General features: G+C 58.2%; 2 protein-coding genes across 2 annotated transcripts; both read left to right on the top strand.

Annotated features, from left to right (window-relative positions):
- Positions 1-412: 412 nt before the first annotated feature.
- SPATC1 (spermatogenesis and centriole associated 1) lies at positions 413-22,269 on the top strand (the record flags this gene model as incomplete). The annotated part of the gene is made up of 5 exons (XM_082363981.1): positions 413-617; positions 10,971-11,603; positions 11,733-12,248; positions 12,358-12,497; positions 20,162-22,269. 5 exons carry the CDS (start codon positions 413-415, stop codon positions 20,489-20,491), a joined length of 1,824 nt encoding a protein of 607 aa, XP_082220107.1. The 3' UTR covers positions 20,492-22,269.
- Positions 22,019-24,783, top strand: LOC309614636 (sphingomyelin phosphodiesterase 5-like; the record flags this gene model as incomplete). The annotated part of the gene is given in 8 exon segments (XM_082363202.1): positions 22,019-22,175; positions 22,410-23,516; positions 23,519-23,577; positions 23,661-23,727; positions 24,008-24,066; positions 24,070-24,148; positions 24,344-24,607; positions 24,610-24,783. Coding segments are annotated over 8 exon segments (1,833 nt in total). The 3' UTR covers positions 24,651-24,783.
- Positions 24,784-24,787: the final 4 nt, after the last annotated feature.

Raw genomic sequence — 24,787 nt, 5'->3', positions numbered from 1 at the left:
CCTTTGCTGGATGCTGGCGAGTCGCACAATCCTTGCCCGGGATGTGAAGTGAGTGAAACAGCGCTAGAGAGCTAACTGCACAGAGCCAGGTAAGGGCTGTGATGGAGGACACGCCTGCGGGGAAGCCTAGAGGGCGGCGGTTGGGAAGCTCCACAGAGGAAAGCCGGCTGGACAGAGAAGGGGTGGGAATGTTCCAGGCTGAAGCAGGGCCTGCGCTGAGAGCTGAGCCTGGTAGAGCAGAGAGGCCTGGAGGAGGTGCAGCCTCTGACCTCACAATACCCAGGCCCACGGGCCAGCCTTGCAACTTGCAGACTCTGGTGCCCTCTTCCAGCCCGGGCGAGGCCCCGGGCCCTGGGCAGCCTCCAGGTGCAGCGCCCTGCTGAGGGCCGCACCCTTCCCGCTGCCCTGGGGCATGTCTCTACTCACCAATTATGAGGGGCTTCGGCATCAGATCGAGAGGCTGGTGCGGGAAAACGAGGAACTGAAGAAGCTGGTGTGGCTCATTCGGGAGAATCACGAGCTCAAGTCGGCGATCAAGATGCAGGCGGGTGGCCTGGGCATCAGCGGGTTCAGCAGCAGGCTGGGCGAGGCAGCGACCGGCCCTCCTCAACACCAGGGTAACTGCAAGAGGCCTGAGTTCAAGAAAAGCGGGGAGGGAAGGGTGAGACTGCACCCGAGAGGAGAGACTCTGTGCTGGGGTCTCGGGAAATCGTGGAGAGAAGGGCGGAGATAGCAACAAACACCGGGTGAGGGGAGGGCGAGGACATAGGACAACCAGGATAAAAGGACAAAACTAGGCACCAGCCCCATTCACCTGATGGCAGGAGTCCCTGCCCACCCACGCACGCCTCCCCTCAGGTGAACTTCCAAGCAGCTCCACAGACTGAGAATTTCCCAGCCCTGGAATCCAAAGGTGCTGCCCCACTGGACCCAATACGGCACCCATCCTCAGCTTCCCCCCCATCCCCCCCTCAGCACCCTCAGCCCCCTGCCCCGTCCCTCTCCACTCAGAGGTGGCCAGAAGGCAATTGACCGCCGGAGTCTAGAAACCAAGGAGAGAAACCAGGACTGAAGCTTGAGGTTTGAAATCATTAGTGTGTGACAGCCCTGGGGCTGGAGAGGAGGTATGGGGCAGGGTGAGACAGAAGAGTGGGCAAAGAAGTTAGAGGCGTTCACACAGAAGCTGGCCAGGACCAGCGCTCCCCAAGCCACCACATTCTGGCACAGAACTCCAGGGAGTACAAGAGTCCTAAAATCAAACCTGACCTTCCAGGTTGTTACAAAGGTTTATTTGTCAGGTAAGCAGATAGAACATAATTTAACAGTTCGTTAGCTTGACTGATAACTTTTAACTGACATATCATATGTAAGCCTCCACTTGTGCTCTTGGCCAGGGTGAACCTGGGAGAAGGAAATTCAGTCTTGGAGGAAGAGAACAAGTTGTACTTTGGACAAACTGACTCTAAGACAAACTGACTCTAAGACGTTCTCACGACATCCACCTGGAGCATCCAGGAGGCAGTGGAGGTATGAGCCTGAGGCTCAAAGGAGAGGTCAGGGCTAGAGAGAAAAGATCGAAGAGTCATTGATAACTGAAGCCGCAGGAAGGGTGAGACGATCTGGAAAGAGAGAGGAACAGTGAGAAGAGACTGGGGACAAGTCCTGAGTCAAGACAGGCAGAGAAGCTGGCAAAGGGGCACTCAGAGAGACAAGGGACACCTCAAAAGTGTAATGTCACAGAAGCCGAGGCAGCTTCGAAGGGGACAGAGTGTCAGCAAAATAAAGGCTGCCTGAGAGGTCGAGCAAGCAAAGTGCTAATGACCTGGCGTTAGTAACCTTGGCTAGAGCAGCTTCAACCCGACTGTAAGTAGGAAAGGCCCGCGGAGTGAGGTGAAGAGTGAGTGAGAAAATGGAGAGAATAGATGGCTGACACTTCGTTCATGAAGTAGGGCTTGGAGGGGGGCACTAGCTGGAGAGGAGCTTGGCATCCAGAGCTGCCTTTCCTGATGGCAGAGACCTGAGTTTATTTCTATGGAAAGGGAAGATACGAAAGAGAAAAGGAATACTTTATAGAGCAGAGGCTGCCTTGACTGAAGGAAGAACATCTCCTCCACTGTCTGGGAAAGGAAGGAGGAAGGAAGGGTGAGTGAGAATGCCAGGTGGGAAGCTAAAAAAACTCCAGAACCATGGCTTCAGTTTTCTCTGGAAAAACGTCATGCTCTGAGAGTCAGGGTGGAGAGAGAAAGACGGGGAAAGTCTGAAATAGAGTGAAGATGGCAGGAGGAACTGAGAGGGGAACCGGGGAGGTGTGTAACGGGCCCAAATGAAGCCGGCATGTGTGGACCATGAAGGCAGCAGCCACCAACCGTCTCCAGCAGCATTTGGCTGGCGGGGGTGGGGACCGACATGGGGAAGGCAGGCAGGGGGAGCTAAGGGCCAGTCAGCAAGAGCCTGGGCACATCGAAGAAGGAAGTGGACGCCAGCCGGGCTGTCACATGAGAAGAAAATACAGAGGCCAGCGTACCAGAGACCTGGAGAGGCTGGCAGTGATGGCAGACGGCACACCTCTGTGGTCAGAGCGGGTGACCTGCGCGGCAGGAAATCAGCAAACATTGGCTGTTGGCTGGATTCATTTCACAGGGGAGAAAGGCCATGAGGTTCAGGCGCTGGCCCTGTGAACACGGCAGGTGGCAGGTGGAGCCAGGATGGCTTAGGGCTGTAGGGCCTCCTGTTCCTGAGGGCTCAGGGACTCACTCGGGCCGTGCCGGGAAGTCTCGCAGCCGGAAGATGCGTGGGGAGTCGGGGCAGTTGGGGCAGAGAGGAAAGGAGGGCTGCGCTGAGGGCTCAAGCCACTAAAACAGGGACCGCCCCCCACGCTGGCTCCTCCCTGCAGAGGCGGCCAGGCTGGGAAAGGCTGTCAGGGCAGGTGGGCAGCAGGGCTTCTGTTGCCCTTTCTGCTGGGCACCCTCCCCCGCTGCCCCCTCCTTCCTCACCGAAGCCCACCCCCTCCCAGGCCGCCAGCCCTGCTGCCCGCTCTGTCTCCTCTTGGGGGCTGCAGGCTGGTGGAAGCTTCCTTAGGCGGGGAGCAGCCTTCTTCCTCTTTTCCGAAGGGCTTTTGCCAGCCCTGCGCCTCACCGCCTCCCTCCCCCTCCCCCCAATCCCAGAGCCTTCATTACCCCAGGGTCTGTTACCCCATCAGGGCCTCCTTCCTCCCCTCAGGAACTGTCCCCGCCTCAGGACCCATCCTCCCCCAAGTCCCAACCCCCACCCCGGACCCTACACCCCACCCCAGGGATTGACCCTAAGCCCCCTGGATCCATCCCTCGTGGGACCCCAGCCCTCCCTCAGGACTTGCCTTCCTCTTAGGACCCTGCTCCCCCCTCAGAACCCACCCCCCCGGGGACCCCATCCCCCCTCAAGACCCACCTTCCTTTTGGGACCCCTGTCCACCCTCAGAACCCACCCCCTCACAACCCTCCCCCCTCAGGACCCCATCCCGCCCTGCCTTTCTTTTAAGACCCTTGTCCCCCGTCGGAACCCGCCCCCATTACCCCCTCAGGACCCACCTTCCTTCTGGGACCTCTGTCCCCCCTCAGAACCCGCCCCCACCTCAGGGCCAGTCCCCTCCTCAGGACCTGTCACCATCCCCCCTCTCTTTCTCACCTCCCGCCGCCCCAGACCTCTTGGAACCCTGGGTTCTAGCGGCCTTTGCTCACCCGTCTCGCCTCCTCGAGCCCCCCCTTAAGCAACACCTTCCCGCCCAGACCCTCAGGCCCCGCCCCTCAGGGCAGCCCCGTTACGCTAGCTCCGCCCCTTGAGCGGCGCCGCAACTCTGGCCCCGCCCCTACGCTCGGGCTCCGCCCCGTCAGGGCCCTTCCTGGCGCCCCGCCTCCTCCGACCGCCAGGTTCGACCCCCGCCACATTGACTGTCCATCGCCTTCGTCCCCGCGTGGACCGGGGGGTCTCGGTGGCCGGGCCGCCCTTGCCCGGGTGTGGGCCCGGCCTGTCCCTCGCGGGGCCGACGTCCTCGCGGAGGGAGGGTTCCGAGGCCGGAGGGGCCACGGGCGGTGGGCAGGCCCGGGAGGGACCGCTGGGGAGGCTCTGCAGCCCGGAGCCCGAGGGCCGGCCAGGGAGAAGGCGCGAGGGCGCGGCCGAGTGCAGGACAGTGTGGCGGCCACGTCCTGACCGACGCGACGAGGGACGGGAGACCAGAGTGGGGCCCCTCCAGAGTCCCGCCCTCGGCCTCGGCGGGAAGGATGGAGCTGCCCCTGTGAGGAGCAGGCGGGAGGAAATCACAAGTTCACTTAAACGGTTAAAACATTGTAAACTGCATTTGTAGATCTAAGACATTTGCTTTTCTTTTTAGCTTCAGTAGTCTGATGTAACAAACAAACCTTCCTGGACCCAAATAATTCTTATGCATAAAGTAAACATATAGGGCTTCCCTGGTGGCGCAGTGGTTAAGAATCCGCCTGCCAATGCAGGGGACACCGGTTCGAGCCCTGGTCTGGGAAGATCGCACATGCCGCGGAGCAACTAAGCCGGTGCGCCACAACTACTGAGCCTGCGCTCTAGAGCCTGTGAGCCACAACTACTGAAGCCCGCGCGCCTAGAGTCCATGCTCCACAAGAGAAGCCACCACACGGAAGAGTGGCCCCCACTCACTGCAACTAGCCGAAGCCCACGCGCAGCAACGAAGACCCAACGCAGCCAAAAAATAATTAATTAATTATTTTAAAAAGCTAAAAAAACCCCATATAGATGCAGTGAATCTAAGTTCTCTTTTAAGTTTCTAATACTGTATGTAGTAAAGTACGTAGGAACATTTCAACTCATAAATCTAAATCAGCAAAATATAAATTATAAGGTTAAAACAATCACTTGCACATTTTGCATTACAATACAAAGCTATAGGACTGAAATCTCAAACCGAGGCTCGACCTGGGGCTCCTGTTGGCTCAGAACACTCCTGTTCATGAGAATTCCCTGGAGGTCCAGTGGTTGGGCTGTGGCTCGCGGGCTCTAGAGCGCAGGCTCAGTAGTTGTGGCGAACGTGCTTAGTTGCTCCGTGTCACGTGGGATCTTCCTGGACCAGGGCTCAAACCTGTGTCCCCTTCATTGGCAGATGGATTCTTAACCACTGCACCACCAGGGAAGCCCTGAATCTCTTTTTAATTAACAACTTTATTAAGATATAATTCAAATACCATAAATTCGCTCCTTTAAAGTGTACAATTTTACGTTTTTTGGTATATTCACAGATATGTACAAACACCACCGCAATCAATTTTAGAACTCTTTCATCACCCCCAAAACAAACCCTCTAGCAATCACACTCCTACTGCCCAACCCTCCTCAACTCTAAGCAACCACTAATGTACTTTCTATTTTTATGTATTCGTTTGTTCTGGACAGTCCATATAATTGGATTCATATATAAGTGGCTTTTGTGGCTGGCTTCTTTCATTTAGCATAATGTCTTCAAGGTTTATCCATGCTGTAGATGAGTCAGTGCGTGTACGCGGGATGTGGGGAAGGTTGTTTTTATGGCTGAATAATATTCTGTTAACGGATTACCACATTTTGTTTATCCATTCATTGGTTCTTGGACTTTTGTTTCCTCCTTTCAGCTATTATGAATAATGATGCCATAAGCATTCATGTATCAGTTTTTGTGTGGATGTATGTTTCTATTTCTCTTGACTATATATCTAGGAGAGGAAGTGCTGCATCATATGCTAACTCTATGTTTACCTGTTTGAGGAGCTGCCAGATTGTTTTCCAGTGGGGCTACACAACCTTACGCTGCCACTGGCAACGTATGAGCATTCCAATTTCTCCACATCCTTGCCAATACTTATTTTTTTATTTTATTTTATTAGCGCATAATTGCTTTACAATGTTGTGTTAGTTTCTGCTGTAGAACAAAGTGAATCAGCTATATATATAAATATATCCCCTCCCTCTTGAGCCTCCCTCCCACCCCTTGCCAATACTTGTTAGCTGACTTTTTGATTATAGCCATCCTAGTGGGTGTGAAGTGGTATATCATTGTGGTGTTGATTTGTATTTCCCTGATGACTAATGAGGCTGAGCAAATTTTAATGTGTTTTTTGGACATTTGTATATCATCTTTGGGAAATGTATGTTCAGACCTTTGGTTCTTTTTTTTTAAAAATTTATTTTTGGCTGCGTTGGGTCATCGCTGCTGTGCACGGGCTTTCTCTAGTTGCAGCGAGCGGGGGTTACTCTTCATTGGGGTACATGGGCTTCTCATTGCAGTGGCTTCTCTTATTGTGGAGCACGAGCTCTAGGCACTCAAGCTTCATTAGTTGTGGCTCGTGGGCTCTATAGCGCAGGCTCAGTAGTTGTGGCCCACGTGCTTAGTTGCTCCGTGGCATGTGGGATCTTCCCAGACCAGGGCTCGAACCTGTGTCCCCTGCATTGGCAGGTGGATTCTTAACCACTGCGCCACCAAGGAAGTCCCTGGTCCATTTTTTAATTGGACTATTTGTCTTTTTTTATTATTGAGTTGTAAGAGTTCTTTATATATTCTGGATATAAGTCCCTCATCAAATATATGATTTGCAAATATTTTCTCCCATTCTGTCTTTTCATTTTCTTGATAGTGTCCTTTGAAACACAGAAACTTTTAATTTTGATGAAATCCAACTTATTGTTTCTTTTGTTGCTCATGGTTTTGATGTCATATCTAAGAATCCACTGCTAAATCCAAGGTCATGGAGATTTATCCCTATGTTTTCTTCTAAGAATTTTATAGTTTTAGCTCTTACATTTTGGCCTTTGATCTGTTTAGTTAACTTTTGTATAAGGTGTGAGGTAAGGATTCAATTTCATTCTTTTGCATGTGGATACCCAGTAGTCTCAGCACAATTTTTTAAAAAGGTTACTCTTTCCCCATTGAGCTTTCTTGGCACCCTTGTCGAAAATCAGTTGACTGTAAATACATGAGTTTGTTTCTGGACTCCCTATTCTACTCCATCGGTCTGTCTGTCTCTCCTTATCCCAGTGCCAAACAGTCTTGATTACTGTCGCTTTGTAGTAAGTATTGAAATCTGAAAGTTAGTTCTCCAACTTTCTTCTTTTTCTTTTCTTGCTTTTTTTTAAATTGAAGTATAGTTGATTTTCAGTGTTGTGTTAATTTCTGGTGTACACTTTGGTGAGAGTTTTCTTTCTTCTTTTTCAATATTGCTTTGGCAATTCTGGGTCCCTTGCAATTCTCTACGAATTTTAGGATTGGCTTGCCAGTTTCTACAAAGATGCCAGCTTGGATTCTGATAGGGAGTTCACTGAATCTGTAGATCACTAGGGGAGTATTGCCATCTTCACAATATTAAGTCTTCCAATCCATAAACACAGGATGTTTTTCCATTTATTTAGATCTTCTTTCATTTCTTTCAACAATGCTTATAGTTTTCAGAGCATAAGTTTTGCATATCTTTTGTTAAATTTATTCCTAAATATTTTACTCTTTTTGATGCTATTAATTTCATTTTTAGATTGTTCATTGCAAGTGTATGGAAATACAATTGATTTTTGTAGACCCCGCCGATGAATCTTGCACTCTTTGTATTCTAAGGACCACGCAACTCCTTCAGATAGTTACCTGTTATCTGATTGAGTTTTGGATCTCACATGGCTGTCTCAGTGGTCACAGTTTATAAGGTCATTATATGGATAATCCTATACTGACCTTTTTTAATCATCAAGTTTTATCTGTGCTCATATATACATCATGTTCTTCATATTTATTGAACACTTTCTGTGGCCCAAGTACTGTTCTAGGCACTGGGAAACAGCAGCAAACAGACAAAGCCCTGCCCTCACGGAGCTTCCATTCTAATTGAGGGAAACAGGACAAACCAATAAGTCAATGGAGAGTATCTTGGAGAGAGATAAGTGCTAAGAAGGAAATAGTCCAGAAGAAGGGGAAGGAACAGGTGGGGTGAAGGAAACTGGTGATTTGGGATGGAAGAGCTCATTGAAGAGGTCACAACTGAAAGGACGGGTGGAAGTACGCGACCAGCTGTGCACACGGGAAGAATGTTCCAGGCAGAAGGAACAGCAACGCAAAGACAGAGGCAAGAGCGTGCCGGAGCACTTGAGGAACAGCAAGGAGGTCCGAGGGGCTGAAGCAGAAGGTGCCAGGGGGAGACCAGGAGGACAAAGACAGAGAGATGACGAGCCAGGCCACGGGGGACACGGAACAGCCTAGCGCTCAGAATGAGACGGTGAGCTAGCTGGTGGGCATTTTAACCAGAGGGGGACATTTTAACTGGAACAGTCTGGCTGATGTTTGAGGGGAAAGGCCAGAAACAGGCGGCAAGCCAGGGGGCTCCTGCAATAATCCAGGGAGGGTAATGTTGGTATGCACCGGAGTTGGGGGGAACACATGTGCTGAATTCTGGATATACGTACTTGAAGGTGTTGCAGACGGATGGGATGCTCGGGGCTCCTGAAAGAGAAGTGTTGAGGCTGCACCATTTGAGGCCTGAGCCACTGAAAGAGCAAAGATGTCGGCTGCCGGCACGCCAGGGCGGCAGAGTCCCCAGCAGAGCCCCGGGAAGAAGGGGGTCAGTTCGCTGGGATGTGAGTCGGAGCGCAGCCGGAGAGGGAGCAGGCTGCGCCGGTCCCGAGCGTCTGAGCTGCATCAGCTCCTGAGAAGAAGCAGACTCTAGGTGGGCCTTGGGGCTGCCCCCAGGGCCAGAGGATGTGGGCCCAGAAGCACCTGGAGGAAGCCGGGTGACCGGGAACCTGGATGCCAAACCAAGACGGGATTTCAACAGGGAGGAACGTCCCGCCGCGTGGACACCACCCGCCACCTGCGAGAAGAGCCCCGTGGAGCGCGCGCTGGGTTCTGCAACGCGGGGTCACCGGCCCCTCGACCGGTGTTTGGGTGGAGGGACGGAGGAGGAGAAAATGGCCTGAGATGGTGAGCTGGTACAACGCCCAGGGACGTCTTCGAGGGACACTGAGGACACCAGTGGAGGTGGGGACATCAGTGAGATGGAAACCAGATCCCCTGGGTCTCAGAGACCATGAACACCTGGCCATGCAGGGACCGTCTTCTCTCCCAAGTCCTGAAGACGCTGCCCGAGTGGTCCTTTCCCATGTCATCCGGACCCTAGGCTCCGCCAAGAGGAGACAGGCTGAGAAGGACAAACGGCCCGGGCGGCTCTCCGTGCCCCGTCGCCCCTCTGTGCCACGCCGGCTGCTCCTTGCCTCATGCTGTTCCTCTCCGTGGGACACTTCCCTTTGGGCCACAGGCTTCACTTGTCTCTTCAATCCTAAAGCAAAAATCCAAAAAAGCCAAAGTAAGAAATCATACAAGACTGGTTGATTTGATTCTGAAATTTTAAGTTATTTGTTTGGGAAAAAATAACGAAACTTAAAACAAAAATAAATGGCAGGACATCCTGGCACACACTGTGCAGGGCAGCGTCAGTGTAACAAGTCCCGGACTTCTCAGGGAATGTCAGGTGTTTCTGAGGGGCCTTAAAGTGGATAGATTTAGCAGTGTGCATTAAGAACCTCTAAAATGTCTGTTTTCAGGGGGAAAGATAATAAAGATTTATATAGTAGAATTTTTGTCACTGGGAAAACTGGAAACAATTGATTCGCCCAACAGCTGAAATAGGCTCAATAAACAATGGCACGTGCACAAGACGGACACCACCGCAGCCACAATAAGCGCTGTTTTCCAAGAACGGTAATGCTGCAGGTAGCCATGGTGCAGGCCCAGTACGAAGAGGCGGGGCACGTAAGGACACGGGCAACATACACAGTCACCACACGTGTGTGCGTGGCCTGGGAGCTAGGAATGGATTTTACCTTTTTAAACAGCTGAGAGAAAATCAAAAGGAGAGTGCTATTTCACGACATGCACTAAGCCCATGAAATTCAAATACCAGCATCCGTAAGTACAGTTTTGTCGCCAAGCATCCACGTGTGTTTGTTTCCGTGCTGTCTGCGGCTGTTTGACAGCAGAGCGGAGCAGCTGCAGCAGAGGCCGGATGGCCAGGAAAGCTGGAGCTCTTTTCACCAGCTCTTTACAGAGGGGTTCGCCAGCCCCTGAGCGACATAAACACGTGGAGAAAGTCTTCAAGCCTTCGCGGAGCTTTGCTATGTGACGGACGGTGGGATAACAGGACCACCAGTGGTTTTCATCTTTTCTGACTTTTCCGTATTTCCATTCTTTCCCTATAATAAGCGTGTACTGCTTTTATTTTTTTTTTAATGTGGACGTTTTCAATCAAACTGCACACTCACAGAAACCTTTCCTGCACCCTCCCTAGGGGCCTTCTCCCCCAAACAGCGGTCACTCGGTCATCCGAGGGCAGTCTCCTCAGGAACCCAAGGGCACACGGGCTCCCAGGCCCCACGCAGAGGAGAAGCAACACCCCCTCCTGCGCCTGCATCCCCGGCGACAGGCAGGCGGGGGCGCTGTACCGGGGCCGGGCACACCCTGGGCTCCACGGGAGGCTCCCAGCAGCTTTGAGCTCTGGCCTCCCTGAGGGTCCGCCACGTGGTGAGGCTCAGCTGTCCCCAAGAGGACGGCAGTCAGGAGGCCCGGGCCCACTCCCCCACCACCTGGGAACAGAGGGGTCCACTTGGCGACCTACGTGTTGCAGACCCTCCTCTCCTCAGCGAGGGGTCAGCGGCTCAAGGCAGTGGGCTTGTCTGAGGGACAGGCAGCGTGGAAGGTCCTGGTGGCTGGGGGGCCGGCGTTTACAGAGGCGATCCTGGGAGGGACCGGGCTCCCTCGGAGGACAGGGATGAGGGGCCAGACCCTCACGTGGGGTCCACTGAGCAGCCCCACAGACGCCCGCCTAGAGGTGAGGCTCAGAGAGAGTCGGTCAGCTCATCAGAGGCGCATGGGCATCTCGGTCCAGGCCCTGCCACGGTGCGGAGAGAGCCTGGGGTCTCAGTGCTTTCTCTGTGTCCCCCAGGTGTCTTCCTGCCCCCGTCCCCGGCAGCAGCAAATGAACCCGTCCTGGAAGAAGTGGGGATTGTGGCTCTGGCGCCCCTGGCCGACGTGCTAAACAGCCCGCAGCCCAGCCCCGCGGCAGGCCCCGTCGTGAGCGCCCTGATGGGCCCTCTCAACACGCTGCTGCCCGGCCCGGGGCCCACCTCACAGAGCGGCCCACTCACCAGCCTCCTGACTGGCCCCCCGAGCAGCCACCTGGCCAGCCCCGTGGCAGTGCCCCCGGCGGGCACACCGGCCAGCTCCCTGGGCCTGCCCTCGACTGGCCCCCTGAATCCAAGCAGCCACCTGGCCAGCCCCGTGGCAGTGCCCCTGGCGGGCACACTGGCCAGCTCCCTGGGCCTGCCCTCGACTGGCTCCCTGGCTCCAAGCAGCCCCCTTACGGCGCCTATAACAGGCTCGGTGGTCCTCTCTCTGAGCAGCCCCCTGCTCCCCTCCACGGCTGCTCCCCTAGGTGTCTCTCAGAACCTTCCGGCCAATCCCATGAGCAATCTGGTGCTGTCGGAGGCCCCAAGGGTGTGGCTGGCAGAGCCGCTCCAAGGATGCCCCTCTGGATCCCATCCCTCAGCGGGTGGGGGACCTGCTGCCACCGCCAAAGGTAACCGGTGCAGGGGGGAGGGGCAGCGGGGGGCCCAGGGGGAGGGGGCTCCTGCCAGGCTAGTAGGCCCTGGCCCTGCCTCGCTCTAATCCTCCTCCTCTCCTTTCTGCCCCTCCCCCACGTCGCTAGTCCCACCCTCCGCTGAGCACCCCCAGCCCGCCCAGGAGCCGGAGCCCCTCAGCATGACATCTGTGGGTGCGCCCATCCAGACCTCCACGCCCGTCGGTCCCACGGGCACACCCGGCCCCGCGACAGCCTTCTCCTATGGCACCCCAGACGCCCGGACACAGCCTGGTGGCCCCCAGGGACAAGCGGTCTCTGCCTCTGTCCCTGCCTCGGCCACCTCCCACAGCATCACCGTCCTCGCCTCTGCCCCCACTCCCACCCCCCAAGCTGCCACCAGCTACAGGCCCTCAAGCACCCCGCACCCCTCCGCCCGCACGCACCGCTCCCCGACCCGGCCCTCGCCCACCCTCCACTGCCCTGCACACAACCCCCACTCCCCACCTCGAGTCTCGTCGTCCCCGGCTTCAGTCAACGACACCCGGGCTCCACGCGTGGCAGAGCCGTTTCGGAAAGGCATCCTGGAGTTGGAGCGGAAGCTAGCCCCCCGGAAGAGCGGCAAGCTCCCTGACAGCTCCCGAGGTCAGCACGAGTCTGGGGTCTCCTCGGCTGCCCTTGGAGACCTCCCAGGCACCCCCTGGGCTGCTGACCACGGTCACTGACCACTCCCTCCACCCCTTGTTGTCCCCAGAGTCGAAGCAGCTGGCCTGGGAGAGGCTGGTGGGGGAGATCGCCTTCCAGCTGGACCGCAGGATCCTGTCCAGCATCTTCCCCGAGCGTGTCCGGCTCTACGGCTTCACGGTCTCCAACATTCCGGAGAAGATCATCCAGGTGTGTTGTGCCTATCTGCCACTCACCGCCTGAGGGCCTGCCCCGCCACCTGCAGGGATGGGGACGGCCTTCTGGGGGCCCCTGCACTCCCGCTAGGCAGAGCGCATCAGAATCTGCGGGCACCCTGGGACGGAGGAAGCACCGCGCTTAGTCCAAGTGGCCAGCAGGTGTCCACGGCACCTGGCAGCAGGAGTCTGTGGTCCCAGCCACACGGGCGGCCTTCCCAGAGGGCAGAGCAGCAGAGGGGCCCCAGCACTGCCAGGCCTGTGAGCTCCCACTTTGCCACTGCAATGGCCTCGGGTCTGCCAGGCCCCGCTCCCACGGGCCCTCCCCAGACTGGCAGAGCTGACGCCTTATGCGTCTCCCTCGCCCTGTCCAAGTCCTCAAGTGTCACTGGGGGGCGCAGGGGAGGCAGGTCTCAGAGCCTCTGAGCAGCGGGCCGCCAGGTGGCCGGGGTCTTCAGGCCGGGCTCGTTCCATGTTCCCAGCATGCCATCCACTGAGGGACACGGAGGGCGGTGTTTCCCAAACACGCTTGGGCGCGTCTCCTCGCCACCACGTGTAGGAGGCACGGAGGAGTGGGATCCGTCGGGGGCTTGGGCTGCGCGGGGGCAGGATGAGCTGGGGCGCCCTTCCCCACCGACACACCCACTCGGGTCGAGCGGGGGAGGGGGGACAGGGGGCGGGTGTCTGCGCCCTGGCCCTTCAGCCGTTTACTCCTCCCTCACGAAGTAGCCCTCGGTGCTCCCGGCCCCTTCCTCTCTGGCCGTCCTTATCCGTGGATAGACTGTGGCTCTGGGTCTGTGAGTGGGCAGGAGTCACGTTCAGTTACAGTGGGCTCATCTGTGTCCCGGTGTGAGCTTGCCTTCTCCTTTTGTTAAGGTGTCCTTTGGTTAGGTTTTTAATTTTGATGAGACCGAAATTATCCACCTTTTTTATCCACCTTTTCCTTTTTTCTTCTTCTTTTTTTTGGCCGCGCCACGCGGCATGCAGAATCTTAGTTTCCCGACTAGGGATGGAACCCGCGTCCCCTGCAGTGGAAGTGCGGAGTCTTAACCACTGGACCGCCAGGGAAGTCCCACGTTTTCCTTTTTTGTTTGTACTCTTCGAGTCCCATTTAAGGCTGGAGCTGCCAGCCCCGCCTCGGTCCCCTCTCCCGGTCCCACGAGTGTGGGCTCCAGGTCTGCAGGTCTGGCCCTGCCCAGGCGACAGCGTCCTAATCCTGGGAGGCCCAGGGAGCCTGGGCGTCTCTCCTTCCAGGTCGTCATCGCTCCTCTTGGCCCTTCGCTCTTCAATATTAACTTTAGGATCAGTCTGTCAAGTTCCAAGAAAAACCTAGTTCAAATTTTTAGTTTTTCATTGGTTTATAGGTTGAACTGGGGAAGTTTCCCATCTTTGCCACGTTGGCTATCCCTGTGTTGCTCGTGTCAGCGGGGCGAACTTTGGCCATGTTGGGTTTTACGACCCTTGACTCTTGTTCTGGACCACCGCCACCACTGCTGTGCCATGAGTGCAGCCTGGCAGCGGCTATTTAAAAATTGGCAGATGACGCGGGAGAAGCACAATATTTATGTCTCTAAAATGCTGCATCCGATATCTAGTTGGCAAAGACTACACTTAATCATAAGTGAAAGTCTAGTTGCCCACATAGAAGTTAGACATCAAACTGTGGCGAGAGGTTTCTGGTTGTTTGAAACTGCTGTTTATTCGGAGGATAAGACACACCTTCCGGGAGGGCGTGGGCTGTGCAAGCCCTCCCCTTCCACGCTGCTCTTCCCCTTGCCTGCGAGTTACTGCTTAGGCCGGAGAATTTAAGCCACGGCACTAAATGGCGACTCTTTAGAGAAGAGGCAGGAAAAGGAAGCAGAATGTACGTAAGACAAATTTTTTGGTATTTAAGGAGGTCGAGGAGCTTGGTGCCCCTGAGCCTGTGCTTCAGCCTTCACCTTGGCGGCCTCTGGGGAGCTGGCGGTTCTCACCACAACACTCATCTGGTCATTCTGCCCATTGGCCACCGTCACCAATTCCACAGCCTCTGGCCCCACTCGCCTTCCATCCAGCACTGACCAGAGCTGCCAGGATCGTACACTTGCTGCCCTTGTTCCCAGGAAGCTGCGCCATTGCAGCCCACCCGCACAGAAGTTGTCTTCAGGATACCCCCCGGCTGGCCTTCTGTAGGGCCCACTGCAGGTTGACTGAGGTCTGGTCCCACCTGAGGATCCTAAAGATGCTTCCTGGTCTCGAGCCATCCTGCCTACTTGGCTGGATCATCTGTTGATTCCTATCTGCATTTAGTTCCACTTTGCCCAGCCTTTTACTTCCCTTCATCAAGGCATCTTGTTTATTTCTCTGCACATTGAACTCCAGTGTTGGTGGTTGCTAGAACCCCTAAATTCTACCTAGATTCACCAAACCAGGTGAAACCTGGTGTCGTCCAACTGGGGTCCTTTGCTTCCCGAATGGTGTACAGCTTTAACGCTGAAAACTGTAATGGAACCCGATATTCGATAAGGACTCGCTGACTTTTTGCATAGAACGTGGCTATCTACTTTTTTGTAAGTTCGCAGACAGTTATGCCACCTTTTAAGCCCAACTGAAAGTTACCCCAGTGCTCATGCCTGTCAGTTCTACCCAAACACAAAGCTCTGCTCCATGGGAGATGCTCTGGCTCCCTTCCTTTCTGCACCCTTGTCCTAGGAGACCCTGAGTCCAGCTGCATCAGTGTGAGGGTGACTGAGGGTGGTACCTCAGTCCTGCCCATGGTCCCCCCTGGATGCTCTCTGGAGTCCAACTCATTGGCCTGCCCAGACATTTTTGATTTCTGTGTAATGATTTGTTATTTAGCTACCTTGCCAAACCCCCTCGCTAGTTCTGATAGCCTGCATATCATTTTGGCTTTCCTCTGTAGACAATCATATCATATAGCACTTAAAAAAATTTTTTTTTTATTTTGGCCGCGCTGGGTCTTAGTTGCGGCACACGGGATCTTTTAGTTGCGGCATGTGGACTTCTTAGTTGCGGCAGTCAAACTCAGTTGCGGCATGCATGTGGGATCTAGTTCCCCGGCCAGGGATCGAACCCGGGCCCCCTGCATTGGGAGCTCAGAGTCTTACCCACTGGACCATCAGGGAAGTCCCATATAGCACTTTTTAAAAGCAGATCGTAAGGCAACCTCATCTTGTTTCTGACTTGATTACAAACACACACTTCTAGTCTTCCGGTTAAGTATGATGTGTGTTCCAGGCTTTTTGCCAGATCTTCTTTCGACAAATCAGTCAGAGTCCTTGGTTGCACATAACAGAATCCACACAAGCTGATATAAGCAGAAAGGGGTTTATTATAAATGTTTAGGCGTTCAGACAGGCTCCAGGAAGGACACCAAATTGGGCTTGCCTGCTATACAGCCAGTAAAAATGCCAGCACAGCAAGGGAGTCTCCTAGTGAACACGCCATTGTCATGCTGCCCCAGGAACAGCATGCAGACACCCAGTCGGATGCCTGCAGTTTGCTACAGCTGCCCCGAAGAACCGGCGCCACAGCCAGTGCACGCTCCAGAGAGCCCAGTCCTTTGCATGCACTGTCTCCTCCAGGAGACAAGGTCCACCCACCTGCACTTGCTGGGCAGAAACCCAGGTCAGAGGGGTACCTAAGCCACAGGGGAGTCTGGGATAGGTGATGTTTAGCGTCCAGCCTCTTAGAGTTCAGGAAGGTGCTGGAACGCACTGGGACAGAAGCCAGGTGAGCCACATTCAGCATCTGCCACATCAGGTGAAGAAGTTCCCTCTTCCTCCTTTGTTCAGAGTTGGGTTTTTTCTTACTCATGAACAAATACTGAGTTTTTTAGAATGCTGTTTCTCTCTCTCACTGAGATGATCACACAGTTTTCTTCCCCCTCCCTTTTCTGGTAACATATTGATACACACGAGAAGATGCTCCGCTCATAAACCACGCCGCATCCCTGTGTTTATAAATGCGCTGGGCTGCTCTGTTTGCTGTTTATGACTTCTGCAGCTTCGCTGCTTTTTTAGAGATCGTGCCAAGTTTCTGTGACAGAAATACATGGCTTCAATAAGCCAGAGGTTTATCTCTCCACAGGGGTGTCGGGCCCTGCTGACCGGCCCCTCGCACACGTCAGGGTCCCCAGGGTCCCCGCGTCCCGGGACTCGGCCTGGGGGGTGGTGCTCGAAGTCCGAGGCTTAGTGACGTCAGGTCCCCCTGCAGGATGGTGGGACACATGGTGGTCTCAGCTGGGCATTTCATTACCTAAAAGAAGGGGGAGGCGGTGCCCTGTTCAGCGGAGGGTGTGGGCTCTGCTCGTCCTGTTGGTCCTTCAGACTATGTTTCCTCACCTCTGCTCTTTATTATTTCTTTCCTTCTCCTTCCTTTAGCTTTGCTTTATTTTTCTTTCTTGGGTTGAGCTCTTAAATCATTTTATTTTACATCTCTTTTGTTTCTACATTTGGGATAAGGAAGTTCCTTCTAGTCAGGGAGATATTCAAAATATTCAGCAACCGGTACCAGGGGAGCACCAGCCAGCGTGGATCCTGTTCCAGGGTCCAGGCAGAGCGGGAGGCTTCTGTTGTTTAAGGCTGGTTGGGAAAAGCCACAGCCTCCTGGCAGCCCCGGCTATGTCCGCCAAGGCTCCAGCCTGACTCTGGTGGCACTCTGGCTGCAGCCCTGCAGGCTAGAGGGGTGGGTGTGGGGCTGTTCAGGTCTGAATATCTCACGAACTGCATTGCATTTCCTCTCTAACCCCTGAGTCAGTCAGGACCACCATCTGAGGGGCGTTTGGCTGCATGTGAGTGTTGGCTTCTAACACACCTGCCCTGTGTTTGGAGAATGAGGGCCGTGCCACACTGATTCTCTGACATTTGCCGCCATTTCCCCTTTCACTGAGCACATGGTCGATGCTGCGTGTGGTCCAGGATGGAAAGACTGCGTGACGAGCACGTGTGCTGGGTCTCGCAGGTGTGAGTCTCTGTGCCTCCCCCCGCCCCCGCCCCCGCCCCCCACCGTATCCCCTCCAACACCAGGTCCTGCGGCTTCGCGCTGTAAAGATTCTTCCCATCCACTCTGATTTTCTCTACGTCCACATCCACATCTACGTTCTCTTCTCCTCCACTCCTACCCCGTGGTCCAAACTGCTGTCACCTTAACTGGTCCACAGCTAGCCTTGTTGCTCCACCTATTCAGGCCTGGCTAGTGTCAAGCATTCAGAATATGCCAAGCAGGCACCAGACACAGGCTCTGCCCTCGGGGAGCTCACTCTCCCCCTCGGAGGCCTTCAGTCGACAAGAAAAGCCGTCAGGAGCTCTGCCTCTCCTTCTTCTCCCCACCCAGACCTGGGCTCACCGGGGCCAACTTCACCGCCCTGGGCGCCCCTCCTTCCCTACTCCTACGCCTGTAGACGTGACCCCCATGCAGCAGAGCTGACCGGCCCGGGTGCTGTGCTCGACGCCCCCGGAGACGTTTCCTTTGTCCTCACAGCAGCGCTGTCGGGCGGTGCTGTGCTTCCTGCGGTCCCAGCGGGGAACACGAGGCTCACACGCAGGGTGGTGGCGGCCGTTGAACCCGACTCTCCCCGGGGGCCCTGCTCTGCACCCGGCGTCCTGGCACCTTCCAAGCCATGCATGCTGCTCCTCAGCCTGGAAGTTTCTTCCCTCCATTGTCCTTGTCCTTCAGGCCTCGGTCCAGCGACCTCTCCCTCCAGGACCCCCTCCCCAGTGGCAGCGCTCACAGTACCATCCCTCTCCTGGGCCGCGTCCTCACTGTAAGCTCTGAGGGCCTTTTGCTCACACGTGAACCGGGAGGGCTCGGAGGAGATGTGCAGAGTGAGGATGGATGGACGGAACCCTTCACCCTCTCTTGCCGGCTTCTGTCCAACCCCTGCCAGCGGTCAGCATGATCGCTTAAAACCACAAAGCCCACCAGGCGTCTCTGGCCCTTTCGGACAGGGCACTCCGCTCGCCCACCCACCCCAGCCCCGTGCTCTGCTCAGGCCTGCAGCTTCTCAGGGGAAGCCTGCGGGGACTGGGGCCGGGGACCCACACCCGCTGCTCCCGTGCTGTGGGGGTGCTCGTCCTGCTCTTCCCCCCTCCCTCCCCCTTGTCGCCCTCCACTCTCACGGGGTCACTTCCTGGGGGCAGCCCTGGCCTTGTCTCTCAGCGTAAATGTGCCCCCGTCGGACCCCTGCTCATGTCTTAAGCTCCATGTGCCCAGCCTGGCACACAGCAGGAGCCCAGCCACGGCCGGGGGTGAGCAGGTGACGGCTGTCGATGCCCCCGCGGGGGCCAAGGCTTAACGCTCTCCACCGGTTTGCTCCCTGGGTCGCCCTGGTGTGAGCAGCCGTGGGTCCGCTTGCTCACCCACAGATGCTGGCTGAGCTCCTGCAGTCTGTCCCACCGGGGCCTGGAAACAGGCAAATGGAAGAAGAAGACTCAGGTGCCCAGGTCAGGAAGACAGGCCTGTCCTAGTGTCACCAGACAGCAAAGGTGCTGAGCCTAGGGCTCGGGGTGCCCCTGCCAGAGGTCAGGGCTCACTTCGGCCGAGCCCAAGCATCAGCCTGGTGCTCTGCTCACATGACCATCCAGGGAGCAGACAGGGCGGCCTTCCTGGAGAAGGCGATGTCTGAGCAGGCTGTCGCGGCATCCCTAGCAGGTTGGGAGCCAGCCTGGTGGACGTCTAGGGAACTGCGGGAAGAGGGCGAGCAGGGCCAGATCCGGGCCTTGCGGCTGCGCCCTGGCCCTGGGAGTTGGAGCAGTGGAAACTGCAGGGGGGCTCTAGCGGGGAAAGACCCTGTCCCACTACGTACACTTCAGACCTTCGTTTTGCAGGCCTGGGGGCAGCGGTACCAGTGACAGATACCTAATTTGCAGGACCCAGTGCACACAAAAACACAGGGCTTCTTGTTCAAAATTATGAAGAACTTCAAGATGGCTACAGCAGAGACTAAGCTGAGGGCCCCAGAAGGCAGTGGAGGGAGGGACTGGGAAGAGGGATTGATGCTGCAGGATGCAGCGGGGAGGTCACAGGTGATGAAGACGTAGGCAAAGACAACCCGGTTGCTGGCAGACCCCGGGTCCAGGCGCTGGGAGCCGGCACCCGGTGGCAGCAGACCCCCAGCGCTGGGACTCAGGGCCCTGGCTCTGGGCCTGGGGTCGTCGGTGCAGCATGAGGGGTGGGAAGGGACTCCCGCAGGGGGGTGTGCAGGCCACGGGGTGCTGAGGAGGCAGCCTGGGGTGCTGGGACGGGGGGCCCGGAGGAAAGACTGAGAGGAGGCAGGGCAGGACCCAGGAGGCGGCGGTGTCTTCTGGGTCGGGCAACCCTGGGGGCTTTGGGAGGCCCCCTCGTCTTTCGTCACCCCCAGCCATGCTCTCTGTCCCCAGTTCCTTGTGGCCCCCACTCAGTCCGAATCCCTGGTGGTGGATGGAGCAGGTGATGGGGCGTCTGGAACCTCTCTGCTCAGGCTCAGCCCACAGGGCTCCCCTCACCCTAGAGCCCACAGGCGTCTCTCTCAGGGCCTCCAGGACACCTCCCTTGAGGACACTCCCTCTGATGGCGATCCTCCCACAACCACGCCCCTGGGCCTCCATCGCCCCTCACCGGCCTGCCTGCTTCTGTGCTGCGGTGGGGCGGGAGGGTCCCTGACGGCTGCTGTCCCCTCAGGCCTCCCTGAAGCCCAGCGACCACAAGCTGGACGAGGAGCTGTGCCAGACCCTCACACAGCGCTACACGAGCATCATGAACCGGCTGCAGAGCCTGGGCTACAACGGGCGGGTGCACCCGGCACTGACCGAGCAGCTGGTGAACGCCTACGGCATCCTGCGGGAGCGGCCCGAGCTGGCTGCGTCCGAGGGCGGCTCCTACACCGTGGATTTCCTGCAGCGTGTGCTGGTGGAGACCGTGCACCCCAGCATGCTCACTGACGCACTGCTGCTGCTCTCCTGCCTCAGCCAGCTGGCGCACGACGACGGCAAGCCCATGTTCATCTGGTGACGCTGGCTCGCCGTGGCCCACACCTGGGCGCACAGCCATTAAAGCTCACCTCAGACGCTGGCCTCTGGGCCTGCGCTGGTACTTCTGGGTGGTGCTGCCTCCTCTGGGGGGCTCGCCAGCGCCCCCTCCCCAGCTCCCCTTCAGTCCTGCCTGCCCTGTGGGTTCATGCCCCTTCCGGGGCCCCTGGAGAGAGCCGCAAGACCAAAGCTCAGCAGCTGTCTTACCAAGGGGGATGTTCCAAAGGCCCCAAAGCTGGCCTGGCAGTGGGAGCACAGGAGCCCCTGAGTCCTGGAGGGGGAAGAGCAGGAAGCAGGAAGGAGCCGAGCTGGCGGGGAAGGGTCGTGGGTGTGCCAGCAGGCCTGGTGATGAGCATGGAACTGAGGCCTGGGCACAGAGCAGGAGGCAGAGGCGGGGTCAAGAGAAGGATGTGGGCCTGGGAGCTCCTCCCTCTGCATGAGGCAGCGACAAGGAGGGTGCGGACAAGTGTTTCTGGAACCTCACTGAGGGCAGGAGGACATTAAAGGGAGGGGAGCCAGGAGGAACCTGGGCACCGGGCAGCCCAGGGAGACGGGGTCCCTGCCAAAGGCACCCGCAGGAAGGGACCGGACTGGGAGAGCCAGAGCTGGCGAGGGCAGATCCCACCTACTGCAGGGGCAGAGCTGAGGAGCACAGGCCGGATGGAAAACCGAACAGAGCAGGGGAGAGCTGGAGTGGGGGTGGGGTGGGATGGGATACCTGGAGGTGACCTGTAGACTCGGAGGGGGAAGCACTCGTGGAGAGTGCGGGGTGCAGAGGGGTGTAGGCCAGGATGCTTGTCCCTTCAGGACGTGCATGAGGAGAGGAGAGCAGTGTGGGGCAGAGCAGAGGGCCTGCCTGAAGAAGGGGAGGAGGTGGTGGGGATGCGGACCCCAGCCAAGGAGGCTCTGGAAGCACCGCTGCCTGCCAGCCTGAGGACCGCAAGTGAACAGAGGAGCCCCTGGGTCTGGGTTCAAACAGGGGAATCATGTCAGCAACCAGCAAGGGGTGCAGAGGAGAGGGGATGTAGGGCGTGCTGGGGTGCTCTGGCCCCAGAGCTCCCCGCCTTCTTGCTCCCCTCACTCCCAGGCCTGCTACTTCAGGAGATGAAGCCAGACCCCTGGGAAAGGCAGGGAAGGCCTCTGCGCACAGATATGTTAGAGAGCTATACATACAGACCTTCTAGCTCTGTCTGCTGAGAAGGCTTAGCAATACGACAAACCCGTAGCAACGAGCACACCCAGCACCAGATCTTGATTTGTAAAGGGGATCAGGGATTTCTGGAAAACTGGGGGCTGGCGGGGGAGAGCAGAAGCCCCTTCTCCTCCATGTCTGTAGGTGTGAAGGGCAGCCCTGGCCCAAACTTCAGGGCAATTTAAGAGACAACCTTAAGAGCTCTAGGAACTGGTTCACAGCTCGAATTAGGAAGGTGGAGGGCAGGGCAGCGCCTGAGCAAGCTCGAGGCAGCTCGGTCCTGGGATGCAACAGAGCGGGTGCAAGAGGGATCCGCCGATGGGGAGCTGGCTTCCACCTGGCTCGCGTGCCCCGGTGGCCCGGCCTGCTGCGCAGAGCCGAACCAACGGCCCTTCCCCCAGCTTGGAAGCTTCTTGGGGAAGGGTCACAGAGCCGCCTCCACTGTGGGCTCTGCCGGGCGCTGAGCCGGTGGCTGGTTAGGCCTCTCCGAGTCCGCCCCTTCCTCGGACTGGGGGAAGCAGGTCGGGGTTGGGTAGATCCCGCAGTCTGGGCAGCGGGAGCGCCGGGGCCATTTCACTCTGACCTGCGGGAGGAGGGAGAGGCGGGTGCAGCGCGCAGCGCGCTCCACTCCCTGTCGTTGCGCCGGCCCGCAATAAAAAGTGTCGCCCTGCACTTGGTGTGGGCTGCACCCAGAAGTTGCTTCCATCAGGAGGGTCTGGGGGTTCTCCCAGCGGCTTTCAGAGGAGGGCGGGGCGAGAAGGATCTGGGGCGGGACCAGGGTCTCTTTCGCTTTCCCTTTTGTTCTCCAACCGCCGCCGAGATTCCGCGCGGGTGAGGAGAGGGCGGCTTCCCGGGTGGCTCCGCCTGTGCCCATACCTCCACGCTCGCGGGGGCTCAGCGCCTTGCCGGCTCCGCGCACAAGTTGTGCCACGTGGCCCTGACCCCTGTGACTCCCCTGCAGCTCCCGGGCACGCACGAACGAGTCGACTCGCACGCTGGAAGCCAGTGAGTCGTCGGAGAGACTTGCTACCAAGAGCCCCGCGCGCCACGCCATCCCCGCCCGACTGGCCCCCGACGCCCTGCGCCCTACGGCCCTCGCCCTTCCCGCACCCTGTGCTGCACGCTCTCCCCGGCCTGGCCCGCGCGCTACTTTTCCCGGCCTACTGGGCCCTGGACCAGCTGCTGGGCTGCTGGGCGCCGGCCGCACGCCCAAGCGACCAGATCTGGCTGAGCGCCGCAGCGGGCGCCGGAGCGGCTCTGCTGCTGCTGCTGCTTCTTGTCGGCCCGCCTCTGGCGCTGCCGGACCTGCTGCTCTGGCTGCTGCTGCAAGCCTGGCGCCGTCCCTTCTGCTACCAGCCCCCTCCGCAGTGCGGGGCGCCCCCCACGCCCTGGCGCCCCCCAGCTGAGCCCGCGCGCAGCTTCAGCTTCTTCAGCGCCAACCTGTGCCTGCTCCCCGACGGGCTGGCGCGCTTCAGCAACTTGCCGCACAGCCAGCGGCGGGCCGAGACCGTGGGCGCCGTGCTGCTCGCCGGCCTGCGGCATTCGCCCTATGGGGCTACCGGCTGCAGTTCGCCAGTGCAGGGGATGCCGTGCGGGGTGCTGATAGGCGCCATGCCAGCGAGTCTGGGCTTCACGTGCCTGCAGGAGCTGTTCGATCTTCGCGCAGAGCGACGCCTGGTGAGCCGCCTGGCACCCAATCTGGGCCCGGTGTCGTACGACGTGGGCACATTCGGCCTGCAGCCCGGGCTACACCTGAAGCTGCTGGGCAGCGGGCTGCTGCTGGCCTCGCGCTACCCGCTGCTACGCGCGGCCTTGCAGTCCTTCCTCACGCACGTCGCGAGGATGCGCTGGCCTCCAAGGGACTACTTTCTGCACAGGTGCCCGCCCACCGGCCGCGGCGCTCCGGCTCCCGGGAGGGGGCGGGGCATGGGGTCGAACGCGCGAAGATCCCCAAGCGCAGCTGGGCATCCCGGACGGGCGCCGCATCGTGGGCTTCCTGCACTCCATACATTTGCATGCGCCGAGCAGTGAGCCCGACTGGCTGCTCGTAGGCTCGTGGGCGGGCCGCCCCCTCTCACTCTCTCTGCGCAGAGTCCCAACCCTTGTCTGCGCCTCCCCTCCCCCCACCGTTTATTCACTGCCCCAGGCGCCGCCAGTCCCTTCGAGTGCCGGTGGGCTCACAGATCGGGACCGGGCGGGGCGGGGGAAGGTGCGGGCGCAGCTGGGTATCCAGGAGGCAGAATGGCACCTCGGACTGAGCCTTCCTTCCCTCCCCGTCCCTCCCCTCCAACCCACCCCGCCCCGCAGAGGACGGGCTCCTGCGCCGCAAACAGCTGACGCTGTTGCTGGACTGGGCCGAGCGGTCCTAGGTTTTGAGCCGCCAAAGTGACGAGGCCGTGGCCTTCAGTGTGCGCCTGGGTGACCTAAACTTCGACACCTGCTCGCTTAGCTGAGAGGAGGCTGCAGCGGGGGGAGCGGGGGGAGCGGGCGGCCCCGCCCACCGAGCGCCGGCCTCTCCGCAGACCACGCGCAGGAGCCGGCGCACCAGCAGTTCAGCCGCTTCCGGGACCCCTGCCGGCTGGGGACGCGCCGGGGCTGGGGGCGGGCGGACCTAGGGCGGGCTCGCGGGCCGAGGCTCCCACTGATACCGCCCTTGCCCGCCCTCCCCAGGAACGCGGCTGAGCACCTCCAATCTCCGCCACTCCGTGGCCTGCTCCGCGGAGATGCTGAGGGGAGTGGCCACCTGGGGGCCAGGCCACGCCCGGAAGGAGGGCTGCCCTGACCTTGCCGACGCCGCCACCCTCCTCAGGGCCTTGGAGCAGGGGGAAGGGCGCCGCCGGCGCCTGGACTACGTCACCTACCGGGGAGGGCCCGGGGGCATTCTGAGCCCAGGAAGTGCCAGAGCTCAGGGTGCTGGGCCTGCTGGCGCTGGGGCGACTCCTCAGCCTGACTCCTGCCCCCAAGAGGTGGAACAGGTGACTTTCAGCACCGCCCTGGCGGGGCTTACGGACCACCTGGCTGTGGGACTTCCAAGCCCTCCTAAGGCAGGTACGGAGGAGACAGGTGCCAGCACGGGTGGAAAGACAG

The sequence above is a fragment of the Balaenoptera borealis genome (genome assembly GCF_965194805.1).
Source record: "Balaenoptera borealis genome assembly, chromosome: 17".
Taxonomy (NCBI): Eukaryota; Metazoa; Chordata; class Mammalia; order Artiodactyla; family Balaenopteridae; genus Balaenoptera; species Balaenoptera borealis.
Note: the sequence above shows the minus strand (reverse complement) of the source record. Positions and strands in the feature narration are given on the sequence as shown.